Source organism: Artemia sp. Qi Xiang Cuo, chromosome 8, assembly GCF_049724085.1.
Source record: "Artemia sp. Qi Xiang Cuo chromosome 8, ASM4972408v1, whole genome shotgun sequence".
In the NCBI taxonomy this organism is placed as follows: domain Eukaryota; kingdom Metazoa; phylum Arthropoda; class Branchiopoda; order Anostraca; family Artemiidae; genus Artemia; species Artemia sp. Qi Xiang Cuo.
Genome location: NC_142801.1, coordinates 32109745 through 32132097, shown reverse-complemented (window position 1 = coordinate 32132097; position 22353 = coordinate 32109745). Strand labels below are relative to the sequence as shown.

The window sequence follows — 22353 nt, the reverse complement described above, 5'->3', positions numbered from 1 at the left end:
TTTTTGTTCGTTTCAAGCTTGATTTGCATATTAAATTTAAGTTTCACTCATTTTAAGATATATTTATTAATACATTAATATCTATTGTATGTTTGTTCGTATTGATTGTTTATTTATTTTCTGTTCGTTTTAAGTTTCATTTATGCTTCAATAGGAAAATACTTTTGTTTTATGCTTGATATCCATATTCAATCTAAGCATTACTCGCTTTGAGATCTATTTATTCATTTATTTTATTATTTGTTGCATGATTTTGCTATGACTGTTTATTTAATTTCTGTTCGTTTTGGGTTTCATTTATTCTTTAATAGTAATTTCTGGTCGTTTTGAGTTTTAATTTTAAAAGGTATTTGTATCTGCTGAGCTTAAGTTTAAAATGGCCTTTACTTTCTTTGAAAAAATTATTTTTGGAAATTTTTTTTAATTAATTTTGTTCGTTTTTGATTTTGAAAACATTTAATTTTTTAAAAATTCCTTATTTCCAAACCAAACTTAAAAAAAATCAAATATTCATCTAAGCATAAAAAATGATGACAAAGTAACAATATCAATGTAAAAATGGGTTTGTGTCAACCTCGGAGTTTTTATTATCTGATTTTTGAACTATTTTTAGCAAAATTGCTATCTCAAAATTTTTGTCGGATGGGTTAGGGGAAAAAGGGAGTGGGGGACTAGATTAAGCTTCGGTCTCTTCTGACTCTTTAAAAGTGAACTAGAACTTACTATTTTCAATCAAGTGAGTCCTATCTGAAGTTTATACGAGTATCCCTTCTATAAAAACCATATATATCCCCAGAGTATAACTTACAACGCCTATCCTTGGGCCCTGGGGGCTTTTGCCGACCCTGGAGTTTTTATATCTGATGGTTGAACTATTTGTAACAAAATAGTCACCTGAAATTTTTATCGGATGGGTTTATCCATCCGATATACCCAAAGGCGTGGAGGGCGGGAGGGGCTAGTTGCCCTCTGATCTTTTTTCACTCTGAGAAAATGAACTACAACTTTTAATTTCCATTCAAATGAACCTTCTCTGAAGTTTATACGAGCATACCTTCCATAAGAACCATATATGCTCCCGGAGCAATACTTACAACGCCTGCCCGGCCCTGGGGGGAATGTTGACACAGGAGTTTTTCCTATCTGATCTTTGAGCTATTTATAACGAAATGACCATACGTAAAGGAGTTTTTGTTATATGATCTTCGAACTATTTTTAACAAAGTGGCTACCTCAACTTTTTTATCAGATATATTTGGGGAAAACGGGCTTGGGGGGCCAGTTGCCCTCTGATCTCTTTTGACTTTTAAAAAGGGCACTAGAACTCTCGGTTTCCAATCAAATGAGCCCCCTTTGAAGTTAATACGACGACCCCTTCTCTATGAAGTGCCTCTGGGAAAAAAATAAATGGCGTGGGGGGGGGGGAGGCTAGCTGCCCTCCAATCACTTTTGACTCTTAAAAAATGAATTACAACTTTCGATTTCCAATCAAATGAGCCCTCTAGGAATTTTATACGAGCATCCCTTCCTTAATAACCATATATGTCCCCAGGACATAACTTAGAATGCCTACCCCGAGCCCTGGGGGGATGTGTCGACACCGGAGTTTATCAGAACTTATGAACCATTTTTAACAAAATTTCTATCTCAAAATTTTTTTTCTGATGCATTTAGGGCGTGGAGGAGGTATTTGGGAGAATAGGAGCGTGGGGAGGGCTAGTTGTCCTCCAATCTCTTTTGACTCTAAAAACCTTAACTAGATCTTTTAATTTCCAATCAAATGAGCCATCTCTGAATTTTTTACGAGTATCCCTTCAATAAGAACCATATACTCCCCCAGGGCATAACTTACAACATTCCTTCTTAATTAATTCCGTCTCTCTCCCCCCCCCCTATCTCTTTGGACATCTATCTGAAGCCTCTTGAAGAGTAAGCAGTTTGTTCATTAGAAAGAGCTTTTGTAAGAATCTACCCTACCCCAACCTAAACAATGACTCGCCCCTCTCTCATTATAGCTGATAAAGCAATTATAGATTACCAAGCGTAGCCTAATTTCATTACAAATAAAGTGAATCAACTTGTTAAATCCAGTGCTGCCACCGCGTGGCATTACTTCTTTTGCAACTGGGAAGCCTAAAATATGGTTATTGATACTTTATAAATCAATGAGCTTCTCAAGATTTTCAATTGATTGCAAATTCGTCCTCTTCGGGGTAAAGTCGTAATTTGGTGCCCTAAACCACTTGAGCTGTCACCCAACCACCACCAGTATTTTTGCGTCTGCCCCCCTGAATTTTTTTTCCGGCGCCTTTCTACAGGCTCTTTATATAGTTGTTATTGTTCAGGGAGCTCCCTTATTGTGTTTGATACGTTTTTCTATATACATATTTTGCATCTTAAATTGACCTGAATTTTTTGACCTACCGTTATTGTTTTTATTTATTTCTCTTGTTTTAAAGATATATATTCTCAAGTGACGGTCGTCTTGAAAAAAAAAACTCCATTATATCTGAAGCCCACTTTTTCAAAATTCTCAAGAGGGAATAAAAATTTTGCAATACGTCGTTGCAAATCTAAACAGCTGCAGTTCTCGAGCGCATTTGGTGTTTAAAGTTCGATATTAAAATATGTTCCATTCGACCTTTATTTAATTTTCAGATGGGGATGGATAGAAATTTATGATGTGTCCTATACAAATCTAAACAGCAACAGTTCCTGATCGTATTCGATGTTCAAAATTCGATATATTGATGGTTCATATTCAATGTTCGACATTTTCATGTTTTGAGTTTGACCTTTCGATATTTTGACTGGCATTTATTGTTTTTTCAAACAGTTCGTGGTAACAAGCTGTAAGTAAGGAGTGACTCAGCTCAATTGTAACAAACTCTAAAAAAAATTGAAATTTTGATACCAATAGATACATCAAAAGAATCAAATTTTATGCTGATTTAAAATATATAAGTTTCAGCAAGTTTAGTTTTACTCATCAAAATTACGCGGCTGAGAAAATTTGCCTTATTTTCGAAAAAAGGGGAAAACACCCCCTAAAAGTCCTAGTGGTTTAATGAAAATCTCATCATCAGATTCAGCGTGTCAGAGAACCCTACTATAGAAGTTTGAAGCTCCTATGTGTAAAAATTGAATTTTTTATTTTTTTTGCCAGAAGAAAGATCACTGATGCGTGTCTTTGTTTTTTTTTGTTTTTGCTTTTTTTCTTCCATGGGGTGATCATATCGAACATGTGGTCCTAGAATATCGCGGGTGGACTCATTCGAACGGAAATTAAAAGTCCTAGTGCATTTTTTAAGTGACAAAAGAATGGAGGGCAACTAGGCCCCCTCCAACGCTCTTTTTTTCCCAGTCACCCGATCAAAATTTTGAGATAGCCATTTTGTTTAGCATGGTTGAAAAACACAATAACTATGTCTTTGAGGATAACTTAATCCCCCAGAGTCCCCGGGGGAAGGTCTACAAGTTATGAACTTGGCCCAATGTATACATATAGTAATTAGTTATTGGGGGGTGTACAGAAGTTTTCAGGAGGGATTTTTTCTTTAGATGGGAGGTGAGGGGTTAAGTAGGAGGATCTTTCCAAGGAGGAAGTTTTCATTGGAGAAGGGACGCTGCTATGAAGGGGTGCCAGATTTCCCAGCACTATTTAAAAAACGATCAGAATAAATAGTAAAAAAACAATTTTATCAACTGAAAGTAAGGAGCAACATCAAAATTTAAAACAAACGCCGATCATTACGTATATGATTGGGTTCGCCCCCTAGTCACTACCTCACTCTTGACGCTAAAGTTTTTTGTGTACTATCGTCAGAGCGATTTATTCTAATTAACGACCTTTGTGATTAAGGGGGTCATTCTTAAAGAATTGAAACAAAATTTGGACTTTATCATAAAGAGCGAGGTATTGAATAGGGGGTGAACCCCCTAATATACGTAGTAAAAATATACGAATGTAAAAGTTCGTTACGTAAGTTAATTCATAAGTTATGTCAGAACAAAATTTTGAGAAAGTATTTAGCCAAAAAAAGTAAAATTAATATGCAAATTCCGTTTTAATTATTCATTTACGGTGAGCCAAAATCAAAGCTGCATTAATTCAAAAACGTTCAAAATACAAAAAAAAACAAGTTTTTTTAACTGAAAGTAAGGAGCGCCATTAAAAATTAAAACGAACAGAAATTATTCCGTATATGAAAGGGGCTGTTCCTCCTCAACGCCTCGCTCTTTACGCTAAAGTTTGACACCTTCTCACAACTTTATTTTCTAAAACGATAAAAAAATTTTGCGTAAAGAGCGAGGCGTTGAGGAGAGGACAGCCCCTTTCATATACGGAATAATTTCAGCTCGTTTTAAGTTTTTATGTCGCTTCTTACTCTTAGTTAAAAAAACCTGTTTTTTATATTTAATATCTATCTAGATTAGCACATCTTAGCTTTTTTATTCCTTAAAATTTTTTTATTCCTTTAATTTTTTGACGTTAAACGCCAGTTTGGCAATTTTTGCAATTGATCGTCATTTTGAGAACAAAAATTTATCTTGTCTGAAACCTCCTTTCTCCCAATTTTCGGATGGAAATAAAAATTTATAATGTGCTCAATACAAATCAAAGCAGTAGCACTTCCTGATTGCGTTCGCTTTCTTAAAATTACACCTTCCTATTACTTCTAGTTTTAACCGAGAAGCTTCTAAGATTCCAGTGTTACAGGCTCATACTGTTCACCGGCACAAGTGGTATACTTTTCGCGATTGGAATAAAATTGACACATCTCAGTTTATCGAAAGTTCATATAGCATCTTTAACAAGATCCAGGTTCCGTTTCATCTTCTGCAGAAGTCTTCTAACAAAGACATTGATTAGGTTAGATTAACTCTTAATATCTACTCCGCAGAAATCTGCCATGCGCTTTTGTGTGCTAAAAAAAGGGCAGTTCCTCTTAAAAAAAGACGTGTTGGCACCCAAGTTCCCGGTCGGTCAGGTAATCAAGGAATAGTCAATGAACTGAGAAAAGTGTCAAAAAAATGTTTTGCCAAGGAACTTGCGCTTCACCGATCTAAAATGCATAGACTTTATTCCGAGAAGGTCAGGAATTCACCTGATCTACTATGGAAGATATTACCTTGTACTATCTCCTCCAATTTGCTAGACCCGAATGACATTCCTTTGTCCGAGTAGATATCCCATTTTTCAAATGAATTTTCTGAGCCTGATCCTGTTTTAGTCACAATTTTGTGACGAGCTCTGCAAATTCATTGATGAATCTCCTGATCTTGATTTTGTTGTTGCTTCTGACGCTGTTATAAAAGCTATATCCCAACTTAAAAAGAAAGCGTCTTGTTTGATAGATAAGGTGAGCACTCTACACATCATTAATGGAAGTTATCTATTGGTGCGTCACCTTTGCCTTCTCATGCAAATGATATTTGTTACAGGTATTGTTCCGTCACCGTTCTGCATTGGTGATCTGACTCTGATTCCCAAAAAAGGGAAATCTGAGTTGCAATGTTCCTCTTTCCGTCCTATCACCGTCTCTACCACGATATGCAGACTTTTCGAGCTTCTTTTTCTTGATGAGTTAAGACAGAAATGTTACGTCCCCCCATATCAGTTCGGTTTTTAGGCTAATCTTGGCTGTTTTCATGCTCCTTCAGCAGTTTTTACTGCCCTCGCCGACAATGAATCTTCGAGAGAAAGTTCCTTAATTCTTTCGTCCATGCTATATGGCAAAGCGAGGCGTAAACCCATCAGTTGTCCGTGTTCTCAGGGATTTATATAGGAATCTAAGAGTGCGTTTAAAACTTCCATCCCGTTTTCCCCTGCAATCGGCTCTTCATCAATCCCAATGTAATTGCATTAATTCTCGTGTGAGGCCAAACTCTTCGAATGCCTTGAATATGCTTGTGAATCCTCAGTACCCCATCCCCGTTAAGAAAGGGACTAGACAGGGAGCTGTCACTTCCCCAACCCTGTTCAATAATAGTGTCCTGGAAGCTCAGGCAAAGTGTCTTCCTTCATGCATTCTTGGGAGAATCGATATGTCTCTTATTTGTTATGCTGATGAAATCTTGAATCTCAGCCGTACGATCCAGCTCATTGAGCAGAATTTCAAAATCCTCAAAGATGAATATTCAAAAATTGGTCTGTCTTTTAATCCTGAGAAATCCGAAGTTATCCTTTTCAACTGTCGAAATCCCTCTACTTCTCATCTAAATATGGACGGTTCTTTTGTTAAACCTGCAGACCATATTACGTACCTGGGCCTTCCAATTGGCTCATCTATAGGCCACACACGTCGTTTGCTGATTTCTCACGTTGAGCGTAAAATTAGTATTTTTTACGCTGTAATCGTAAAAAGCAAACTACGTTTCAACCGTTACCTTCTAGCATCCATTTACAATGCCACAGCCCTTCCACATCTGCTTTACATTGCTCCTTTCTGGAAATTCTTTACAGTTACAGATAAAAAGCACCAACGATCAATCTTCTTCAGATTTGCTAAATATCTTCTACATTTGACCCTTTGGACAAGAAACCGTAAAAATTTTCATTTGTATAAGCTATCTGACCCTAATATTGGCATTAATAAATCTCTATCCCGTTTTCAAATCAAGTTTAATCATCCATGGTAACCAATTTGTTCACAATATTTTTTTTGTATTAATGCATTTTTTTTTTGTATTTTTGTATTAATTTTTTTTTTGTATTAATATAATCCATGTAATGATTTTTTTTTATCTCTATATTTTTTTTGTCATTTTAGTGATTATTCCGTATATGTACCTTTTTTTTACGGGTATTAAATGAATATTGATAATAATAAAAATATTAGTATTAATAAATCCCTCTCCCGTTTTAAAAGAAACTTTTATCATCCTTTCGTTAGCATCATTGTTCGTATTAATGTAATGAAGAGTTTTTTTTTGTCATGTATTTGAATTTTCAATGCGTGTTTTTGTCCTTCTTCTTCTTTTTTTTTTGTTTTTGTTTTTTTTAGTGATTACTCCGTCTACTGTACCTTTTGTACCTTTTTTTGACGGGCAATAAATGAATAATAATAATGATAATAATATCTTGATAGGTCATATTTAATATTGGATATTTTTATGTTTCGAGTTTTACATTTTGATGTTTTGGACTGGCATTTTTGTTCTTGTATATCTAGATTAGTGTATGTTCTTGCAGCTTTTTTATTAATTTAATCTTTTCGACACTAAATACAAGTTTGGCAATGTTTGTAAGTTAAAGTCATTTTGAGAACAAAAATTTATCTTGTCCCAAATCTCCTTTATCACAATTTTTAGATGTGGGATAAAAATGTATAATGCACTCTGTACAAATCTAAACATCAGCACTTTTTGATTGCATTTGATATTTTTTTGTTTCGAGTTTGACATTTTGATATTTTTGTCTGGCATTTATTATTTTTATCTATCTAGATTAGTACATTTTCTCGCAGCCTTTTATTACTTTTTTTTTGACGCTAAATCCAAGCTTGGCAATGTTTGTAAGTGAGGGCCATTTTGAGAACAAGAATTTGTCTTGTCGTAAATCCCCTTTTTCACAAATTTTCAGGTGGGGAGAAAAAACTTGCGTTATGCTTCTACAAATCTAAACCGCAGCAGCTCCCGATCGCATTCTATATTCCAAATACGTGTCGTTCGCCAATCAACCAAAGATGGCAGTGTTGACAAAATTAGTCAAATTGCATTTTGTGAACTGGCCGGAGCTGAAAGAACAGCCAAAGCACAATTAAAAGGAGAAAGTCTGCAGGAAGCGTGCATGATAAATTTGTCATTAGATACTTTGCACCATGTAATGGAGGCTTTGAGATATAATGCAAAAGCCAAAATTAAAAAGCCCCTGAGAATAAGGTGAGTTTCAAAAGCCTTCTCCTTTTTTTATCATATATCTCCTCGTTTTATTAAGCTTTCCCATCTTTTCGTTAAGCTTACTCTCTTTTTATTTCCTGTCTTTTTATTATATATTTATCATTAGGGAGATGAATATAATTGTAAAATAGTCGAAACTTCTATAATTAAAAAGAATAATATAAAAGGGAAAGAGACACTGTTTTTCTTAATACTACATTAAAAATGCGCTTGAATGAGGGGATACCCTTACATGATTGCCAAACCAAGAAAAATCTGGCAAAAACTGCGGTAAAAGATTCTTGTTATCGAACAATTTTCTAATTTTACAAAATCAAATATTTTTATGAAATAATGTAACGAATTTCTAAATATTTTTTGTGAGGACTTTGTAAAAATGGTTTTAAAAAATACGTTTAAACAATTTTGCAAACGGTTTTAAAACAAATATCTAAATATTTTAGCGAAATTACTACAGCTGATTGAATGAAACTTTCTGACATCAGTTCAAATATCAATTTCAGAAAATATCAATTCCGAAAAATATCCGAAATTTTATTCCTTAACCTTAATTACTTTCTTTAGAATATTGAAGAAGGTTTGTTCGGAAAGCGATAGTTTATCATAACAAAATATCCACTGAGCAGCTGAAGGCGGCCATGTTCCTGAATAGTAAGTTCAAATACACTTAATTCAAGCTTATAATAAGGTCTCTTGGCTCAATTTTTTATTTGTATCAGGAATTCTTTTTCATTGTGACTTGCTGTCATTTTGAATTCCAGAGTCATTAATACGCAAGTCATTCATTCGTAATTGCTTAAATTGTAAGTCTTAGACAACCATTGACGAAGTAATGACTTATTAATGACACAATGATAAATTTGTTGTCATGTAATAGTCATTGATGACTTAAGAATATTAGACAGTCGTTAATAAGTAATAACTCTTCCAGAATTATCCAGCCAAAACGACCTAATCTTCATGTTTAATTGCCCATAATCAGTGAAAGTAATATTTTAAATATTTTTACCCACTTTGTTAGATATTTTTATCCAACTCTTAGATATATCTACCCATTAAATTTACCTTAGTGAAGAAAAAATATATCATTATGTTTCTAGAACCTAAAAAAAGGAAGTAGTTCTCATATTGTTATATCAAATAATAAAAAAAAAACTAAAATTTGAGTATAACGATTTTGCATACAACTGTATTAAAATGAACCAAGCCAAAGCAAATAACTGTCGAAGTATGAACTCCTTAAGCAATGCTATATTCAAGGGAAGGAATTCCTTCTGATATTTGCAATATGATTAAGAAATAAGTAACGAGGGAACTCAGGACTGGGACAAGAAAAAGAAAATAACTTAAAAAGAGACAAATTAAAATGGATATAGGTTGATAGGAGGCAGATAAAGGTATGCAAAGAGCTGAGTAAATCAAAGGGAGTGAGGTCTAGTCTGGGATATATTTCTTTCTTTCTCCCCTACCTTATTCACTGAGTCCTATTTATTTTTAAATTTACGAAGTTGTTTAAGCTAGCCATTGAGGCATGAGGTACTTATACCCTTACTCTTCCAATCATGGCTCCTCCCCCCCTTAACGCTTTTGCAAATATTACTGGATAAATAAATTTCTCTCTTAGCATCTAATTTATGAAATAGCGTTTCGGCATGACCATGCATTTGCTAATGAACAGCCAGAACAAACATTTAAAAACGCCTGTTGCTTTTGTATTTACAGGTATCTTTCGATATTTTACGACTATTTTTTACTCCTGAAAAAAAGCTCGCGTGAATAATAAGCTTTTTTAGAAAAATAAGGAATTTCGTATTTTGCTTATATTAGCTTTAGGGTTCTCGTCTTATGGCGAATTTCTTTCAACAATTCTTATTTACAATATAATATGTATTGTAAAGTTCAACAATTTATAACATATAGACAGGCATTAGCCAATCGTGTTGGATATGCTGTATTTGCAAAGGTTGCTGCCTTTGCAAATATCTTTCTTGCTTTTTTTTATTAAATTTCTTGAGATATAGCCGGTTGTTTTGGCATGACAATACATTTGCTAATGGGTGACTTAAACATAGATACTGTACAAAACTTAAACCACGCAATTATTAAATTAAATACTGATTTGAGTATTGCTAGTACTAGACCACGATAGACTGTAGAATATGTTTAAGATTAGTTTTCAAGTATTTAGATGAGGTATCGTATCGACATTTTGACTGACGAATTCAGACGATTCGAACTGGATTGATAAGGAGTTTCAGAAATTCATATCCCATGGGTAGGAAGCCTGAAATTAGGTGAAATAGAATTTGTTTACTCAGGCAGGAAGGATGGGGTACATAGCCAGGGAGTAGGGTTCATGATGAATAAGGAAGCTGCTAAGTCTTGTTTAGGCTGGGAAGGTATTAAAAATAGAATACTAATTGCTCATTTTATGACTAGAAAGTTCAGGGCAACAGTTATAGTAGTATACGCCACTGTAGAACCGACTGATAGTGATACTAGTGACTCAGATGAATTTTACTTGCAGTTACAGGAGCAAATAGACAAGGTCCCAGGTAGAAATATGATATTATTACTGGGAGATTTTACCGCCCAGGTTGGTAGAAATAGGAATAGATGGTATTCCAGCCTAGGTAAATTTGGCGTAGAAAAAGGAAACAGTAATGGATAAAGACTTTTGCAATTTTGTAGGTATAACAATCTAGTTATAACCAATACGGTGTTTGGTCATAAAATGGCTCAATAGTTAACATGGTATTCACGTGATGGTAAGACAGCAAACCTTATTGATTATGTTATAGTAAGCCGAAGATTGGCAGGATCAATACAAGATACCTGGGTATATAGGAGTGCTGTTATTGATGTTAAAAGTAAAGATCACCATCTAGTAGTGTCAAGGGTTAATTTAAACCTGAAAAATCGGAAGGGTAACTACCCCTCAGGAAGTTATGATGTTGGTGGACTCCAGGATGAGAATTTGAGAGACACTTTCCAGGAACAGTTGAATGCTAAACTTGAGAGTTTAAAATTTGATAATTTGGAAGATGGTTGGAATAATTTTAGAAAACTAATTTGTGAAGTTGCTGAAGATGTCTTAGGGAAGAAAGCTAGAACTGCAGCTAAGAATATTAGTGAAAAAACTTTATGTTTAATAGAAAGGAGAAGGGAGTTGTACAAGAATCATCTGAGTGATAGATCGTATGAAAAAAAAAAGAAATGTAAAGAAAGTGGAGAAAGCATTAAAATATGAACTAAGGAGGTGTGAAGTGGCCGCCATGGATAAAATTGCTGAGGATCTGGAAGATAAAGCTAGACGGTATAATAGCAAAATATTTTACTGGTACGTTAACAAATTGAGAGGGAGTAGTCAATCCGGACTTGTCCCAGTTAAAGATAGGAATGGGGTCGCAATTAGCAATAAGGAAAAAACTAAAGCGAGATGGGCCGAACATTTTGAGAACTTGCTTAACCGAGATAGAGTTTCAGGAAAAAATATAGAGGAAAATGAAAGAGTTTGTGATACCTTGGATGTGAAGGAAGATTTGTTTTGTGAGGAGGAATTAGCAACAGTACTAAAAGGATTAAAGAATAATAAGGCTCCAGATCCTGATAGTTTGGTAAATGTGTTTCTTAAATAAGGTGGCTCTAAGGCTCTAAGGTTAGAATTAATTTATTAAATATTATGAATATGAATTTTGAAAAAGGGGAAGTACCTAGCGATTTTAGAAAAATCTTAATTAAACCACTTTATAAGAAAGGTGATAAAAGTGAGTGTGGTAATTATCGAGGCATTAGTCTGGTCTCTGGTGGTAGCAAATTACTTAGTAATATGATACTTTTTAGACTGAGAGATGCCGTAGACAAAATTTTAAGAGAAGAGCAGTGCAGTTTTAGAAAAGGTAGAGGATGTGTTGACCAAATTTTCACTCTTAGGCTAATAATTGAGAAGCGCCTGAGTTTTTAAACACCTTTGGTCCTCAGTTTTATAGATTATGAGCAAGCGGTCGATTCTGTTGATAGAAGAGCTATAGTAAAGGTTTTATCCTTGTATGGTATACCAGACAAATACATTAAAGTGATTAGTGCTATGTACGAGAATAACACTGCTGCGGTTAAGGTAGGAAATGAGATTACAGCTGGTTTTGTATTGAATCAGGAGTTGTGTTCTATCCCCCTTTATATGGATTATTTTGATGGACTTTGTTTTAAGGAGCACAGGTAAGGCAATGGGAGACCACGGAATCAAATGGGGAGGAAAAAGTCTCCTGGACTTGGATTATGCTGATGATTTAAGCATCCTAGATGAAAGTTTGAGCAAAATGAATAAAGTTTTAGAGGTTTTGCGAGTTCAGGGTGCTAGAACTGGTTTGAAAATTAATGTTAGGAAGACTAAGTCACTAAGGCTAGGAATAAGTGAAGATGAAAAGGTGACGTTGGGTAATGAAAAGATTGATCTGGTGGGCAGTTTTACTTACATTGGTAGTATTATTAGTAAAGACGGTGGGAGCAGTGAAGATGTTAAAAGTCTAATAGCCAAGGCTCAGGGTCTTTTTTTAAAGTTAAAAAAAAAGGCTGGAAGACTAGGAAAATATTTTTGCTAACCAAGATTCGAATATTAGAAGCTACAGTGATGATAGTGCTCAAATATGGCTCTGAAGTATGGACTCTCCGAAGAGCGGATGAAGATTTGCTAGATGTTTTCCAGAGAAATTGCTTAAGTATTATTCTGGGTACCCGGCTGACTGACCGTATTTCAAACAATAGGCTATACGAAAAATGTGGTTCAATACCGCTCTCTAGGGCTATAATGAAAGAAAGGCTGAGGTGGTTAGGGCACGTTGTGCGGATGAAGGATGACAGATTGCCGAAGATTGTTCTTTTCGGCCAACCATCTAGGGCTAAACGGAAAGCAGGTCGTCCTCGTCTGGGGTGGGAGGACGTCATAAAGAAAGACTTAAAGGAAATGAGAACTTCCTGGAAGGAGGTAAAAAGGTAGGCTTTGAATAGATTGTGATGAAGGAGGAGCGTGCGTAGCTATTTTGGTCTCAGGCGGCTTGTTGCTGCGGTGAGTTGTTATAAGTAGTAGTAGCCGCCACCTTAGTAAAGATTATTAGTAAACATTATTAGTAAAGATGGTGGGAGGAGTGAAGATGTTAAAAATAGAATAGCCAAGGCTCAGGGTGGTTTTTCACAGTTAAAAAAAAGTTTGGTAGAATAGGAATATAAGTCTGAAAACCAAGATTAGAATCTTAGAAGCTACAGTGATGACAGTGGTCAAATATGGCTCTGAAGCATGGACGCACCGAAAAGCGGATGAAGATTTGCTAGATGTTTTCCAGAGAAATTGCTTAAGGATTGTTCTGGGTACTCGGCTAACTGACCGTATTTCAAACAATAGGCTATACGAAAAATGTGGTTCAATACCGCTCTCTAGGTCTATAATGAAAGAAAGGTTGAGGTGGTTAGGGCACGTTGTGCGGATGAAGGATGGCAGATTGCCGAGGATTGTTCTTTTCGGCCAACCATATAGGGCTAAACGGAAAGCAGGTTGTCCACGTCTGGGGTGGAAGGGCGTCATAAAGAAAGATTTTAAGGAAATGGGAACTTTGTGGGCGGGTGTAAAAAGGGAGGCTTTGAATAGATTGGGGTGGAGGAGGAGCGTGCGTAGCTCTGTTGGCCTCAGTCGGCTGGGTAATGCGGTGAGATGTTAGAAGTAGTAGTAGCCGCCACCTTTGTAAGTCAAAACGTGAAGATCAAATGGAAGTTTGAGTCAGTGATATTTTCATTTTATTTTTTAATTTTGTATAAAATCCAGAACAAATTATTTCACTTGATGACAAATCACTTTTGACCTGTTTCTCGGTATTTTTGGTCATATCCAACACGACGCTGACGTGTTCTATTTTAGAATGGCATTTTTTTGATTCTCTCAATTACTTGTTGTTGTTGTTGTTGTTTTTTTTTCAAATCTTTAAGTAAGTGTTCGAAACAATTGATGAGTGTATCTTCCAAAAAATCACTGTTTGTAAATGATTTCCTGTTGGTACTAACTCTAAAAGCTATAATAAAGCTGGCCGATGATGCAGGATTGTAGCTGGTAACAAAACTTTAAGAATTATTTTATTGTGTAAAAATTCATATTTGTTTTACAATGTTATCAGATCTCTTAGCTTAAAAGTTTGCTTACATCTTTATATTTTGAAGAAAGGTGTCGCTTAACATTGTAAGCCCTGACGTTGATTACATCTGTACAATAATTACATATAAATTCTTCACCATTTTTCATACATCTATGCTTTTCACCAAAACTAAGTTGCGCCCCAATTGAAACCCCAAAAACTACCAAAATAGAAATGTTGATGCCTTTTGAACGAAGACGAGCTAAAAAAAAAGCAGGTTGATAACCTCAATGTCAATAAAATGAATTATGGACTATGTTGGTTATTAAAAAACGTGCTTTTCTCAAAATGTGTATATTATAAACTGTTGACCTGCTATCCTATTGTGTAACCGATATAGAACTCGAAGAAGAACTCTCTCCCTCGAATACACATTTTGAAGTGACCCCTCTTATGCTTTTCGTTTATCCATGGTAATATTAGTTTTGAATTATAATAAATATTTCAGAAAGATACTTGCTGAATAATTTTGTTAGCTGGGTAACCGTTTCACTATCCTTGTGCTACTGAACATGTCCTACTATGCTGCTGAAAGAACGAACCGCCACGCATGGTAAAACCCACGCCACAATCCACGCTATACGCCTAATAACGGTAACATTTTTTGGGAGAATTTTTCTCTTGGTGTATATTTTTTTTTCTCCAAATATTCATTACATGTTAGTTTTATAAATTTATTTTTGTGTATTATAATTTTTCTGTGTTAAAGTTGGACTCTTGAAATTAGTAAAATGGTGCTTGGTGACCCGTGGATTCTTGTGGGTCATGGGTCTCCGATCCCAGGTTTAGATTATACAAGGCCATAGATTAGTTCGAAGAAGAAAAAAAAAATGATTTATACGATCTGTTATTCAGGTTAATTCCAAGCTCTTAAATTGATTGTCTTTATTTAGAAGCATTTTATTGAAACAAAAAATCACAAAGAAGAGAGAAACGAGGACAATAACAGCCAGTGAAAAATATATGCAAATATTTCGGTTGAGACTTCCGCTCAACCGTCCTCAGTGCAGAATAATAATAAAAAATTCAGATAAAAGTCCAAAGTACAATATGAAAACTAAACATCAAAATAAACACTAAAACTAAAATAAGGACCCTTTAAAAGCAGTGATAAAAGGGTAACTGAATAAAAAATATGAAGTTTGTGTTCGCATAAGGGGTTGAAAAATTGTGGACAACCATTTTGACAATCTGGCAACCGGAGAGCTAAAAGAAGCTACAAAGGCGTAGATGAACCCCATATTTGTGGATTTTTTTTGTCATGATTAGCCAGTGTGGTCTTAGACTGTTTTTATAAATCAATAAATAAACCTATAACTCTGTTTTAGCACAGTGGATTGATGCTCTGCTTGGTAATAAAGGGCCTAGGGTTGGTTCCCTGGACCTCATGTAAAAAAAGGCCCGGGAAAAAAATCTTTTATTGATTAAATTTGAAATTAACTTTCTTTTATAGATTTATTACAATAAAAACTAAACAAAAGATAAGTAGTTAAAAGACAAATCCACGGAAATTTACACTTTAACTTACCGATTTAAATTTAATTATTTTTTTTCAGAGATTCAAAGTTGACATGTGTTTTACATAGGTATTTCAACGGCGACTCGAAAACCACAATGATTGTCAATATTTCCCCCGACTCAAGACTCATTAAAGAAACAATACACGTGCTAAAGTTTGCTGCTTTGGCCCAGAAGGTAGAGATTCCCAGAAAAAAGCTGCAGATGCTGCTAAATCCAATTAAAAGGAAAAGGGTATCCAGTTTGCTTCAGAAGAGACGATCCACCCCAGGTTTGTCACCCCTTGTAAAATTTTACTAGATCTTGTAAAAAGCATATCCACCTTGTAAATCTAGTAAAATGGGGGTCAGATCTAGTAAAATCAAACAAATCTAGTAAATTTTTGCCTAAATCTAATAATTTTTTTTAACCTCTCAGCTGAAAGCATTTTGATGGGAAAACGTACCGGAGGCGGTTGACTGTTGTCTTACTCTTCCTTTGACATTTATTCCATGGTCCCGACAAACTGCTCAAGTCCTTTTGTGTGAAATTCGACACTTTTGAAATCTGTTTTTTTAATCAAGATCCTGACTTATTGGATCTGAATTTTTCATTTTATAATTAGGCGATAAGTCATAAAAGGTATGTTGAGCAAAGGCTTCATGTTTGCAGGCTGAATGCCTGTTAAATGTTTTTGAGTGACACCTTTGTGCTTATCCTTCTCTTAAGTCTCCTCTAGGCTAGTTGTATTTCCTTGTAATTCTCCCTTTCAGGGATGGGTCTACAGGCTAAAATATTTCCCAGGTATTTTGAAGTACCTACCTCCATTTCTCCCTCTAGTGGGTCCTGACCTTTGATGACCTTTAAAAATCTATGAGTAATTGAAATAAAACTTTGCAAAATAGAGCTACTGCTTAAATGAAGTACAACAAAATTGTTTTCAGCTTCAAAACTGCTCAATACCGCTTTATAAGTTTTTAAAGATATGCAAATACATTTCATAAATTTTTATGACTTAAATTCTACTCAAGTAACTTAAATTCTATTTTCAGAGCTAAAAACAGAGAAAAAGAAACTGATAACTGAAAATTAATTTAAAATGTTGTTTTGTCAAAATCTTAATGGACATACACTTGCCATGTCGGCAAATTTCAGTACTCTCTAGAGAGAGAAGGAGTGGAGCTAAGTACTTCAAAATACATCCCCGGACCTACTTTAACCTGTAGACCCAACCCTGAAAGTTTCATTTTCCTAACCTAGCCCCTTTCAAAGGCAGCGAAAAGTAGCTAAAGTAGAATTTTACCAAATTCAATGCTCTATCCAAATATAAAAATCATTTCTGGTGGAAATTAATTCCAGAAATTTTAAAAGGCCTGGAGATTCCAGATTCTCAGATAGAAAACCCTATTTTCAGTTTAGTTTTTGGCTTACTTGGAGTTCAGGGTTTAGGCCACCAAACCTACAACCCTGCAGCCCACCCTTGAATCCCTTTGTACCCCTTAAAAGCTTGATTTACACAATCTAGAGGATGAGTTTCCACTGGAAATGATTACTATATTTGGATACAGCATTAAACTCTGAGCCAAATGGTATGATTATTTCCTAAATATATCAATATCATCCTATATTTGAAATTAACCAAAACAACTAATTTCTCAATCTATGTTATTCAGTAACATGTACTGTAAAGTTACAGAAATGCTGCCCAGTAGATACAGGATATGAACAACTCATTTTTTATTGTCTATTCTGGTTCTATCAGGCACCCTACACTATAGGGATAGCTAATCTTGATAATCAGCACCATTATCAAACTGGGCTCGACTGTGTTCAAGAATCAATAGCAATTTTGGAAAGCAGTGTTTTGCAGGAATCCGATGAAATTGCATCTACATCTGCCACAATTGATCTGGCTGAGGACTCAGAGACTCGTGGGAAGTCTGTTGGTCACAAGTCTAAGAATATGCACTATGCACAGAAGTTTTGACCAGAGTGGTTGACTGATTCAGTGTTGAAACCTTTCCTTATTCAATCGCCAGACGGAAGCAAAAGGGCCTATTGCAGATACTGTCAGCAAAAACTGACGGGAAGTTTGACTGCCATGAAGAATCACGTAAAAGCAGCATTGGGACAACTGACTGTTGAGGGAGCAGTTGGAAACGAGCAAAGGCAAGAAAAAGAGAACAGTGATAGGATGGTATCAGCTGCTGAATTACGCCTTGCAGCATGGGTTGCAGCTGAAGATATTCCTTTGACAAAAATTAATACTTTTTTCCCGTTTTGAAAAAGTCTTTTGGGGATTCAGCTACAGCCAAACATACTGAAATGAAGCAAACTAAATTGACTGGCATTATTAAAAATGTTATAGGATTTCATGGCAAGGACACTTTAGCATCTGTTCTTCAGAAGAACCTTTTTCCAATAATCACCGACGAAAGCACAGACGGATCAGATACAAAGTCCCTAGTTGTTATTGTGAAGTATGTAGACAGTGAGAATACCGTGAGGGAAGAATTTCTGGCACTACTAAAGGTGGACCACGCAACTGCAAGAGGGCAAAAGAATCTTCTGACAACGTATTTTAAGAAAGTTGATGTTCCATTAGAAAATATGACTGGGCTTGGTCTTGATAATGCGTTGGTCAATATGGGGCGCAAAAACGGCCTCGGTGAAATTGTATTTGGTTTTAATTTCTCTAGTTTTTACTTTTATTGTATGTTATTTATCTTTTAATATTGTTTTTTTTTCATTGGTTTTTATTTGTTTTGTGTTTTCACAGTGAGTTTACATGTTTGATTTGTTTTGTTTTTTTCTTTATTTTTTTTTTAATTTTACTTAATTTAATTTATTTTATATTGAGTAATAAGAGATGCGGTTGTACTCTAAAAATATTCATTTTGCGTTTTTTTTTTTAAGTATTTTTTTTAGACCTTAAAAAAAAATCATTATTAATAGTTTCTTATTTATGTAATATCTTACAAAGCTCTACTCGTTTTTATGCCCCTTTCTTAACTTTCTTAATTAGTTTCTGTTATGTGTCATTTCTTTTTTTGTTCCTGATTTTGATTCTTTGCCATATTTTCAGTTCTATTTGGCTTTGAGTATGTAATTTTAGTGAATAAAGCATATTTATTTTCATTTATTTTCACTAGTTACTCTGACAAAACACTACGAATGGCCTAAATGGCTTATTCAAGGAATTATATCATGGGAGAAGATGCACTCAATCGAAGAAAGTGAAAGCGAGTCTGAAGATGCAGAAAACTTGGAAATGCATTTCAGAAAAATATCGAGAATGCATATCGCAGAAAAACGTGTATTAGCTCTCAAGAAGAAGGACTTGAGTTTAAAGAGTAAAATTAAGGAAGTGAGTACAACTACTTGTTAAATAACTATAAATTAAATAAATGAATAATTTATTAAATAATAATTATATTATAACATTTCATTCATTATTTATATAAGATTTTTCAAATAATGATTTATATAAAATAAATAATACATTATCAAATAATCATATATAAATATATAATACCTAAGTCGCATCCATCCTCATGGGACTTTATGGGGCCGCTCCTTTCGAAAGTTCATGGACCAGTGCTCGATTTCCTGTTCGGTCAGGTACAGTTCTGGATAGTTCGGTGATATGTTGCCTATCAAAGTTGTCAATCCACGTCTTTACAAGGACTTCCCCGTGGTCGACGCCCTTCAACAGTCCCTTCGAGCAAGATCTTGGGTAGTCGAATATGTTCCATTCTCTTGACGTGCCCAAACCAGCGTAGTTGCTGTCTATTTAAATTTGTTTAGGATCTTGTCTGGTGACTTTAGTCTTCTACGGGCTTCTACATTTGTGACATGGTCATTGTATCTTATTTTCGATATCCGGCGTAAGCATCTCATTTCGAATGTAAGGAGGATTCACTCGTTTTCAGCTTTTATTGTCCATGTTTCACACCCAAACACAGCAATGGATATGATCAGGCTGTTAAAAGGTGAGGTTTCAGATGGTTCGAGAGGTGGTTGGACTTATGTATAAAGTTTGTTAATCTTCTGAAACTAGAGCTGGTAAGGGCTAGGTGGTGTTTTGTGTCAGCAGTTTGGCAATTATCAGCCGTTAATAGACTACCAAGATAAAGAAATCGGTCTACTTTTTCCACTTGCTCACCATCTTGATTGATGGAGTTTATGATTGATAGAGGGGATTTTTTGGTGTCCTGGTCTTGGCATTATGTAAACTAGACTTTAGTTTTGTTAGCACTTATCTGCATCTCAAACGACTTCGTTGTTTTAGATATGCTGTCTGCCTGTCCATAGACTATTTGGGGGTCGTAGCTAGCTGGTCGTTATCATCAGCGCACGCTAGTTTGTCGTGTAGGATCCCACCTCTTTTTGCCCCACACCTAGTGGGTGTCAGGGAGAGGATAGCATGCGGGATTAAGTTGAAGAGTTGTGAGGATACGATGCATCCCTTGAGGACTCCGAAGTTGTCAAGAATTCATCAGAGAGGCCATATGTAGTCGGAATTTGGCTTTTGAACTTGTTGTACATGTCCTCAACGAATTTGACGATTTCGTCTTGGATATTGTAGTGTTTTAAAATATGCCAAAGATCTTTCCTCCATATGGGATCTAAGGCCTATTGGAAATCAATGAATAGCTCTCTTTTAAACTCAGTGTAGCGTTCCATCACTTTGCACACAGTAAAGATTTGGCCAGTAGTAGATCGTCCTTGGCGAAACCCAGATTGATACTTGTCGATAACATGAGCGGGGATTGCTTGTATTCTATGGAGGAGGATCTTAGAATTTTTTTTTTTATTTTATCAAACCTTAGTTAAAAATTTAATGTAATAAATTTATTTCATTTCTCGTCTTACATTCTGATTAAATCGACTGTGCTAACAGTGTACTTCAGTCGTTTGTGTGGTCTTATTTTCTCCTTGAATCTGCCGAGGGTTAATTCAGTAACTTTTGTTGAAGCTCTACCTGAAGGGATTATTTTAAACCTAGGGGCTATTTTGTTTCCAGTAAGGTACATCTGAGTGTCAAGACTTTTTGAACACTTTATAAATTTTAATTTCAGTTAGACGGACGAGCATTGATCCATAAAGCAACACTGTTTGATCATAGCTAAGTGGCTAATCGTAGCTAAGCTGTTCTTGCTAAGTGGTTGGCGCACTGGTTTGGGAATCCTTTTTCCGAGGGGACCGGGTTCGATTCCTGGCGTGGCTGGTTATTTGGTTTGGAACGGGGGTCAGTGGCGTGACAGCAAAGTTGTGTGACAGTGTAAGCTCCAGCTCTAAAGTTATCTAGAGTCGATACAGGTAAAAAGTGGGTACCGGGAGAAATATTTTGTAGGTAAGCAGGAAGGGGATGCGAAAGAATAGGATGGCTGGACCCCGACCCCCCCCCATTGCGCTTCCTGGCTGAAGGGTCACGAAACGGAGATCAGAACTGCCGGTTTGGACTATAAGGGTCTAGCTCCGTCATACTTACTTACTTTACTCACTGTTCGGTCGTATTTTAGTGACTAAATTTGTCTTATTCTGTCAAAGCTTTGTTCACTAATTCAAAGAAATCAGATTCTTCTGAGGAAAGAGAAAACTTCGTAACAGACCCCGACGCTGTGCCGCCTATGAAAGACATGCCTTTGTTGGGAAATATTTTGGCGGTGCATCGGTGTGCCGGCTCTACCGTTGTCGCGCCAGCGTGCCGTTGGTCTATACATATTTAGGCTTCTCTTTTTGCAGTGATCTATTGATTTGGGTGTACTAAGTAAGCTAGCATGCTAATTAACTTTGTAAAAGTCTTTCAACTTTGGCGAAAAAAGATGAAAAATAAAATAGGTCGAAGTAATGCATAAGCTGTAAATTTAGTAAGTGAAAAACTTATCTTAGGTCAAAAACAGATTTTACTCTCTTAGTTTAAATTGGGTGGATTTGGCAAAAGACGAAAATGCAAATTTAACGGATTTTGTATTTTACCATGTCCATTCCAGAAAATTCGCTTGGATTTATGAAAGAAGAGAGGAATGTGATTAAAATTTTACGCAAAATTCAACCATATTGTCAACTTTTTCGAATTTGCGGAATGATTTTAGATTTCTTCTTTTACAATATTCAATAACAAAAAATATCACTACCAGACTTCCTTCCGAGAATTCATAAATTGTACCATTCAATTTTGGATCTTCTCTGCCGGATCTTGGAATTGGTAGAAATCGGATTGAAATTTTGACTCTCCGAAAGTCTGCTGTAACTCCTCTGTTTTTTCTGTGATTCAGTGTAATTTTGGACTTTTAGTCCAGATTTTACCGAATCTCAAAGTTTTGGGTTGTCCCCCCCTCCGTTGCGACGCCCCAGCCTGCTAGAATGGAGACGGAAAATAATATACATTTGATTTTGCAAGCATTACGGCTTCCATTGTTAAATTTTGCCTCAGTTAAGGCCTCCAAACTTGGTCTAATATAACTACTATAAGGTTTTTGCAAAACTTTATTGTCCTGTTTTTCTTCCTCTTCCCTCAAACGAAATGAGTCCTTAGCATCATATGTTTATTTCTCATTATAATATAGATGTTTTCGCTTCTTGTGAAGCATTTTTAAATGATTCGACAAAGACATTTATTAATAAACAGGATTATACTTTTTTTCATAAAAAACAGGGAGGGGTAGGTTTTTTCATTAAATCAACAATTCAGTCAGATCTGGTGAGTGAATTTGATCACCTTTTCCTTGAAATGGCGTTTGAATTTTTGGCAGTTAAAATAGATGTAAAT

At 35.4% G+C, this 22353-nt stretch overlaps 1 protein-coding gene across 2 annotated transcripts in view; it reads left to right on the top strand.

Moving 5' to 3' along the window:
- The window catches only part of LOC148949328 (kinesin-like protein KIF20A), a 176682-nt gene that overhangs the window by 32207 nt on the left and 122122 nt on the right, over nt 1-22353 (top strand). For both annotated transcript variants that reach the window (XR_016142125.1, XM_089093364.1), the window contains exons 7-9: nt 7586-7884; nt 15638-15870; nt 18731-18945. Coding sequence is in view for 1 of the 2 variants with exons in the window: in XM_089093364.1 (XP_088949490.1) it covers nt 7586-7884; nt 15638-15870; nt 18731-18945 (747 nt within the window). In the remaining variant the exon portion in view is untranslated. The remainder of the gene's footprint in view (nt 1-7585; nt 7885-15637; nt 15871-18730; nt 18946-22353) is intronic.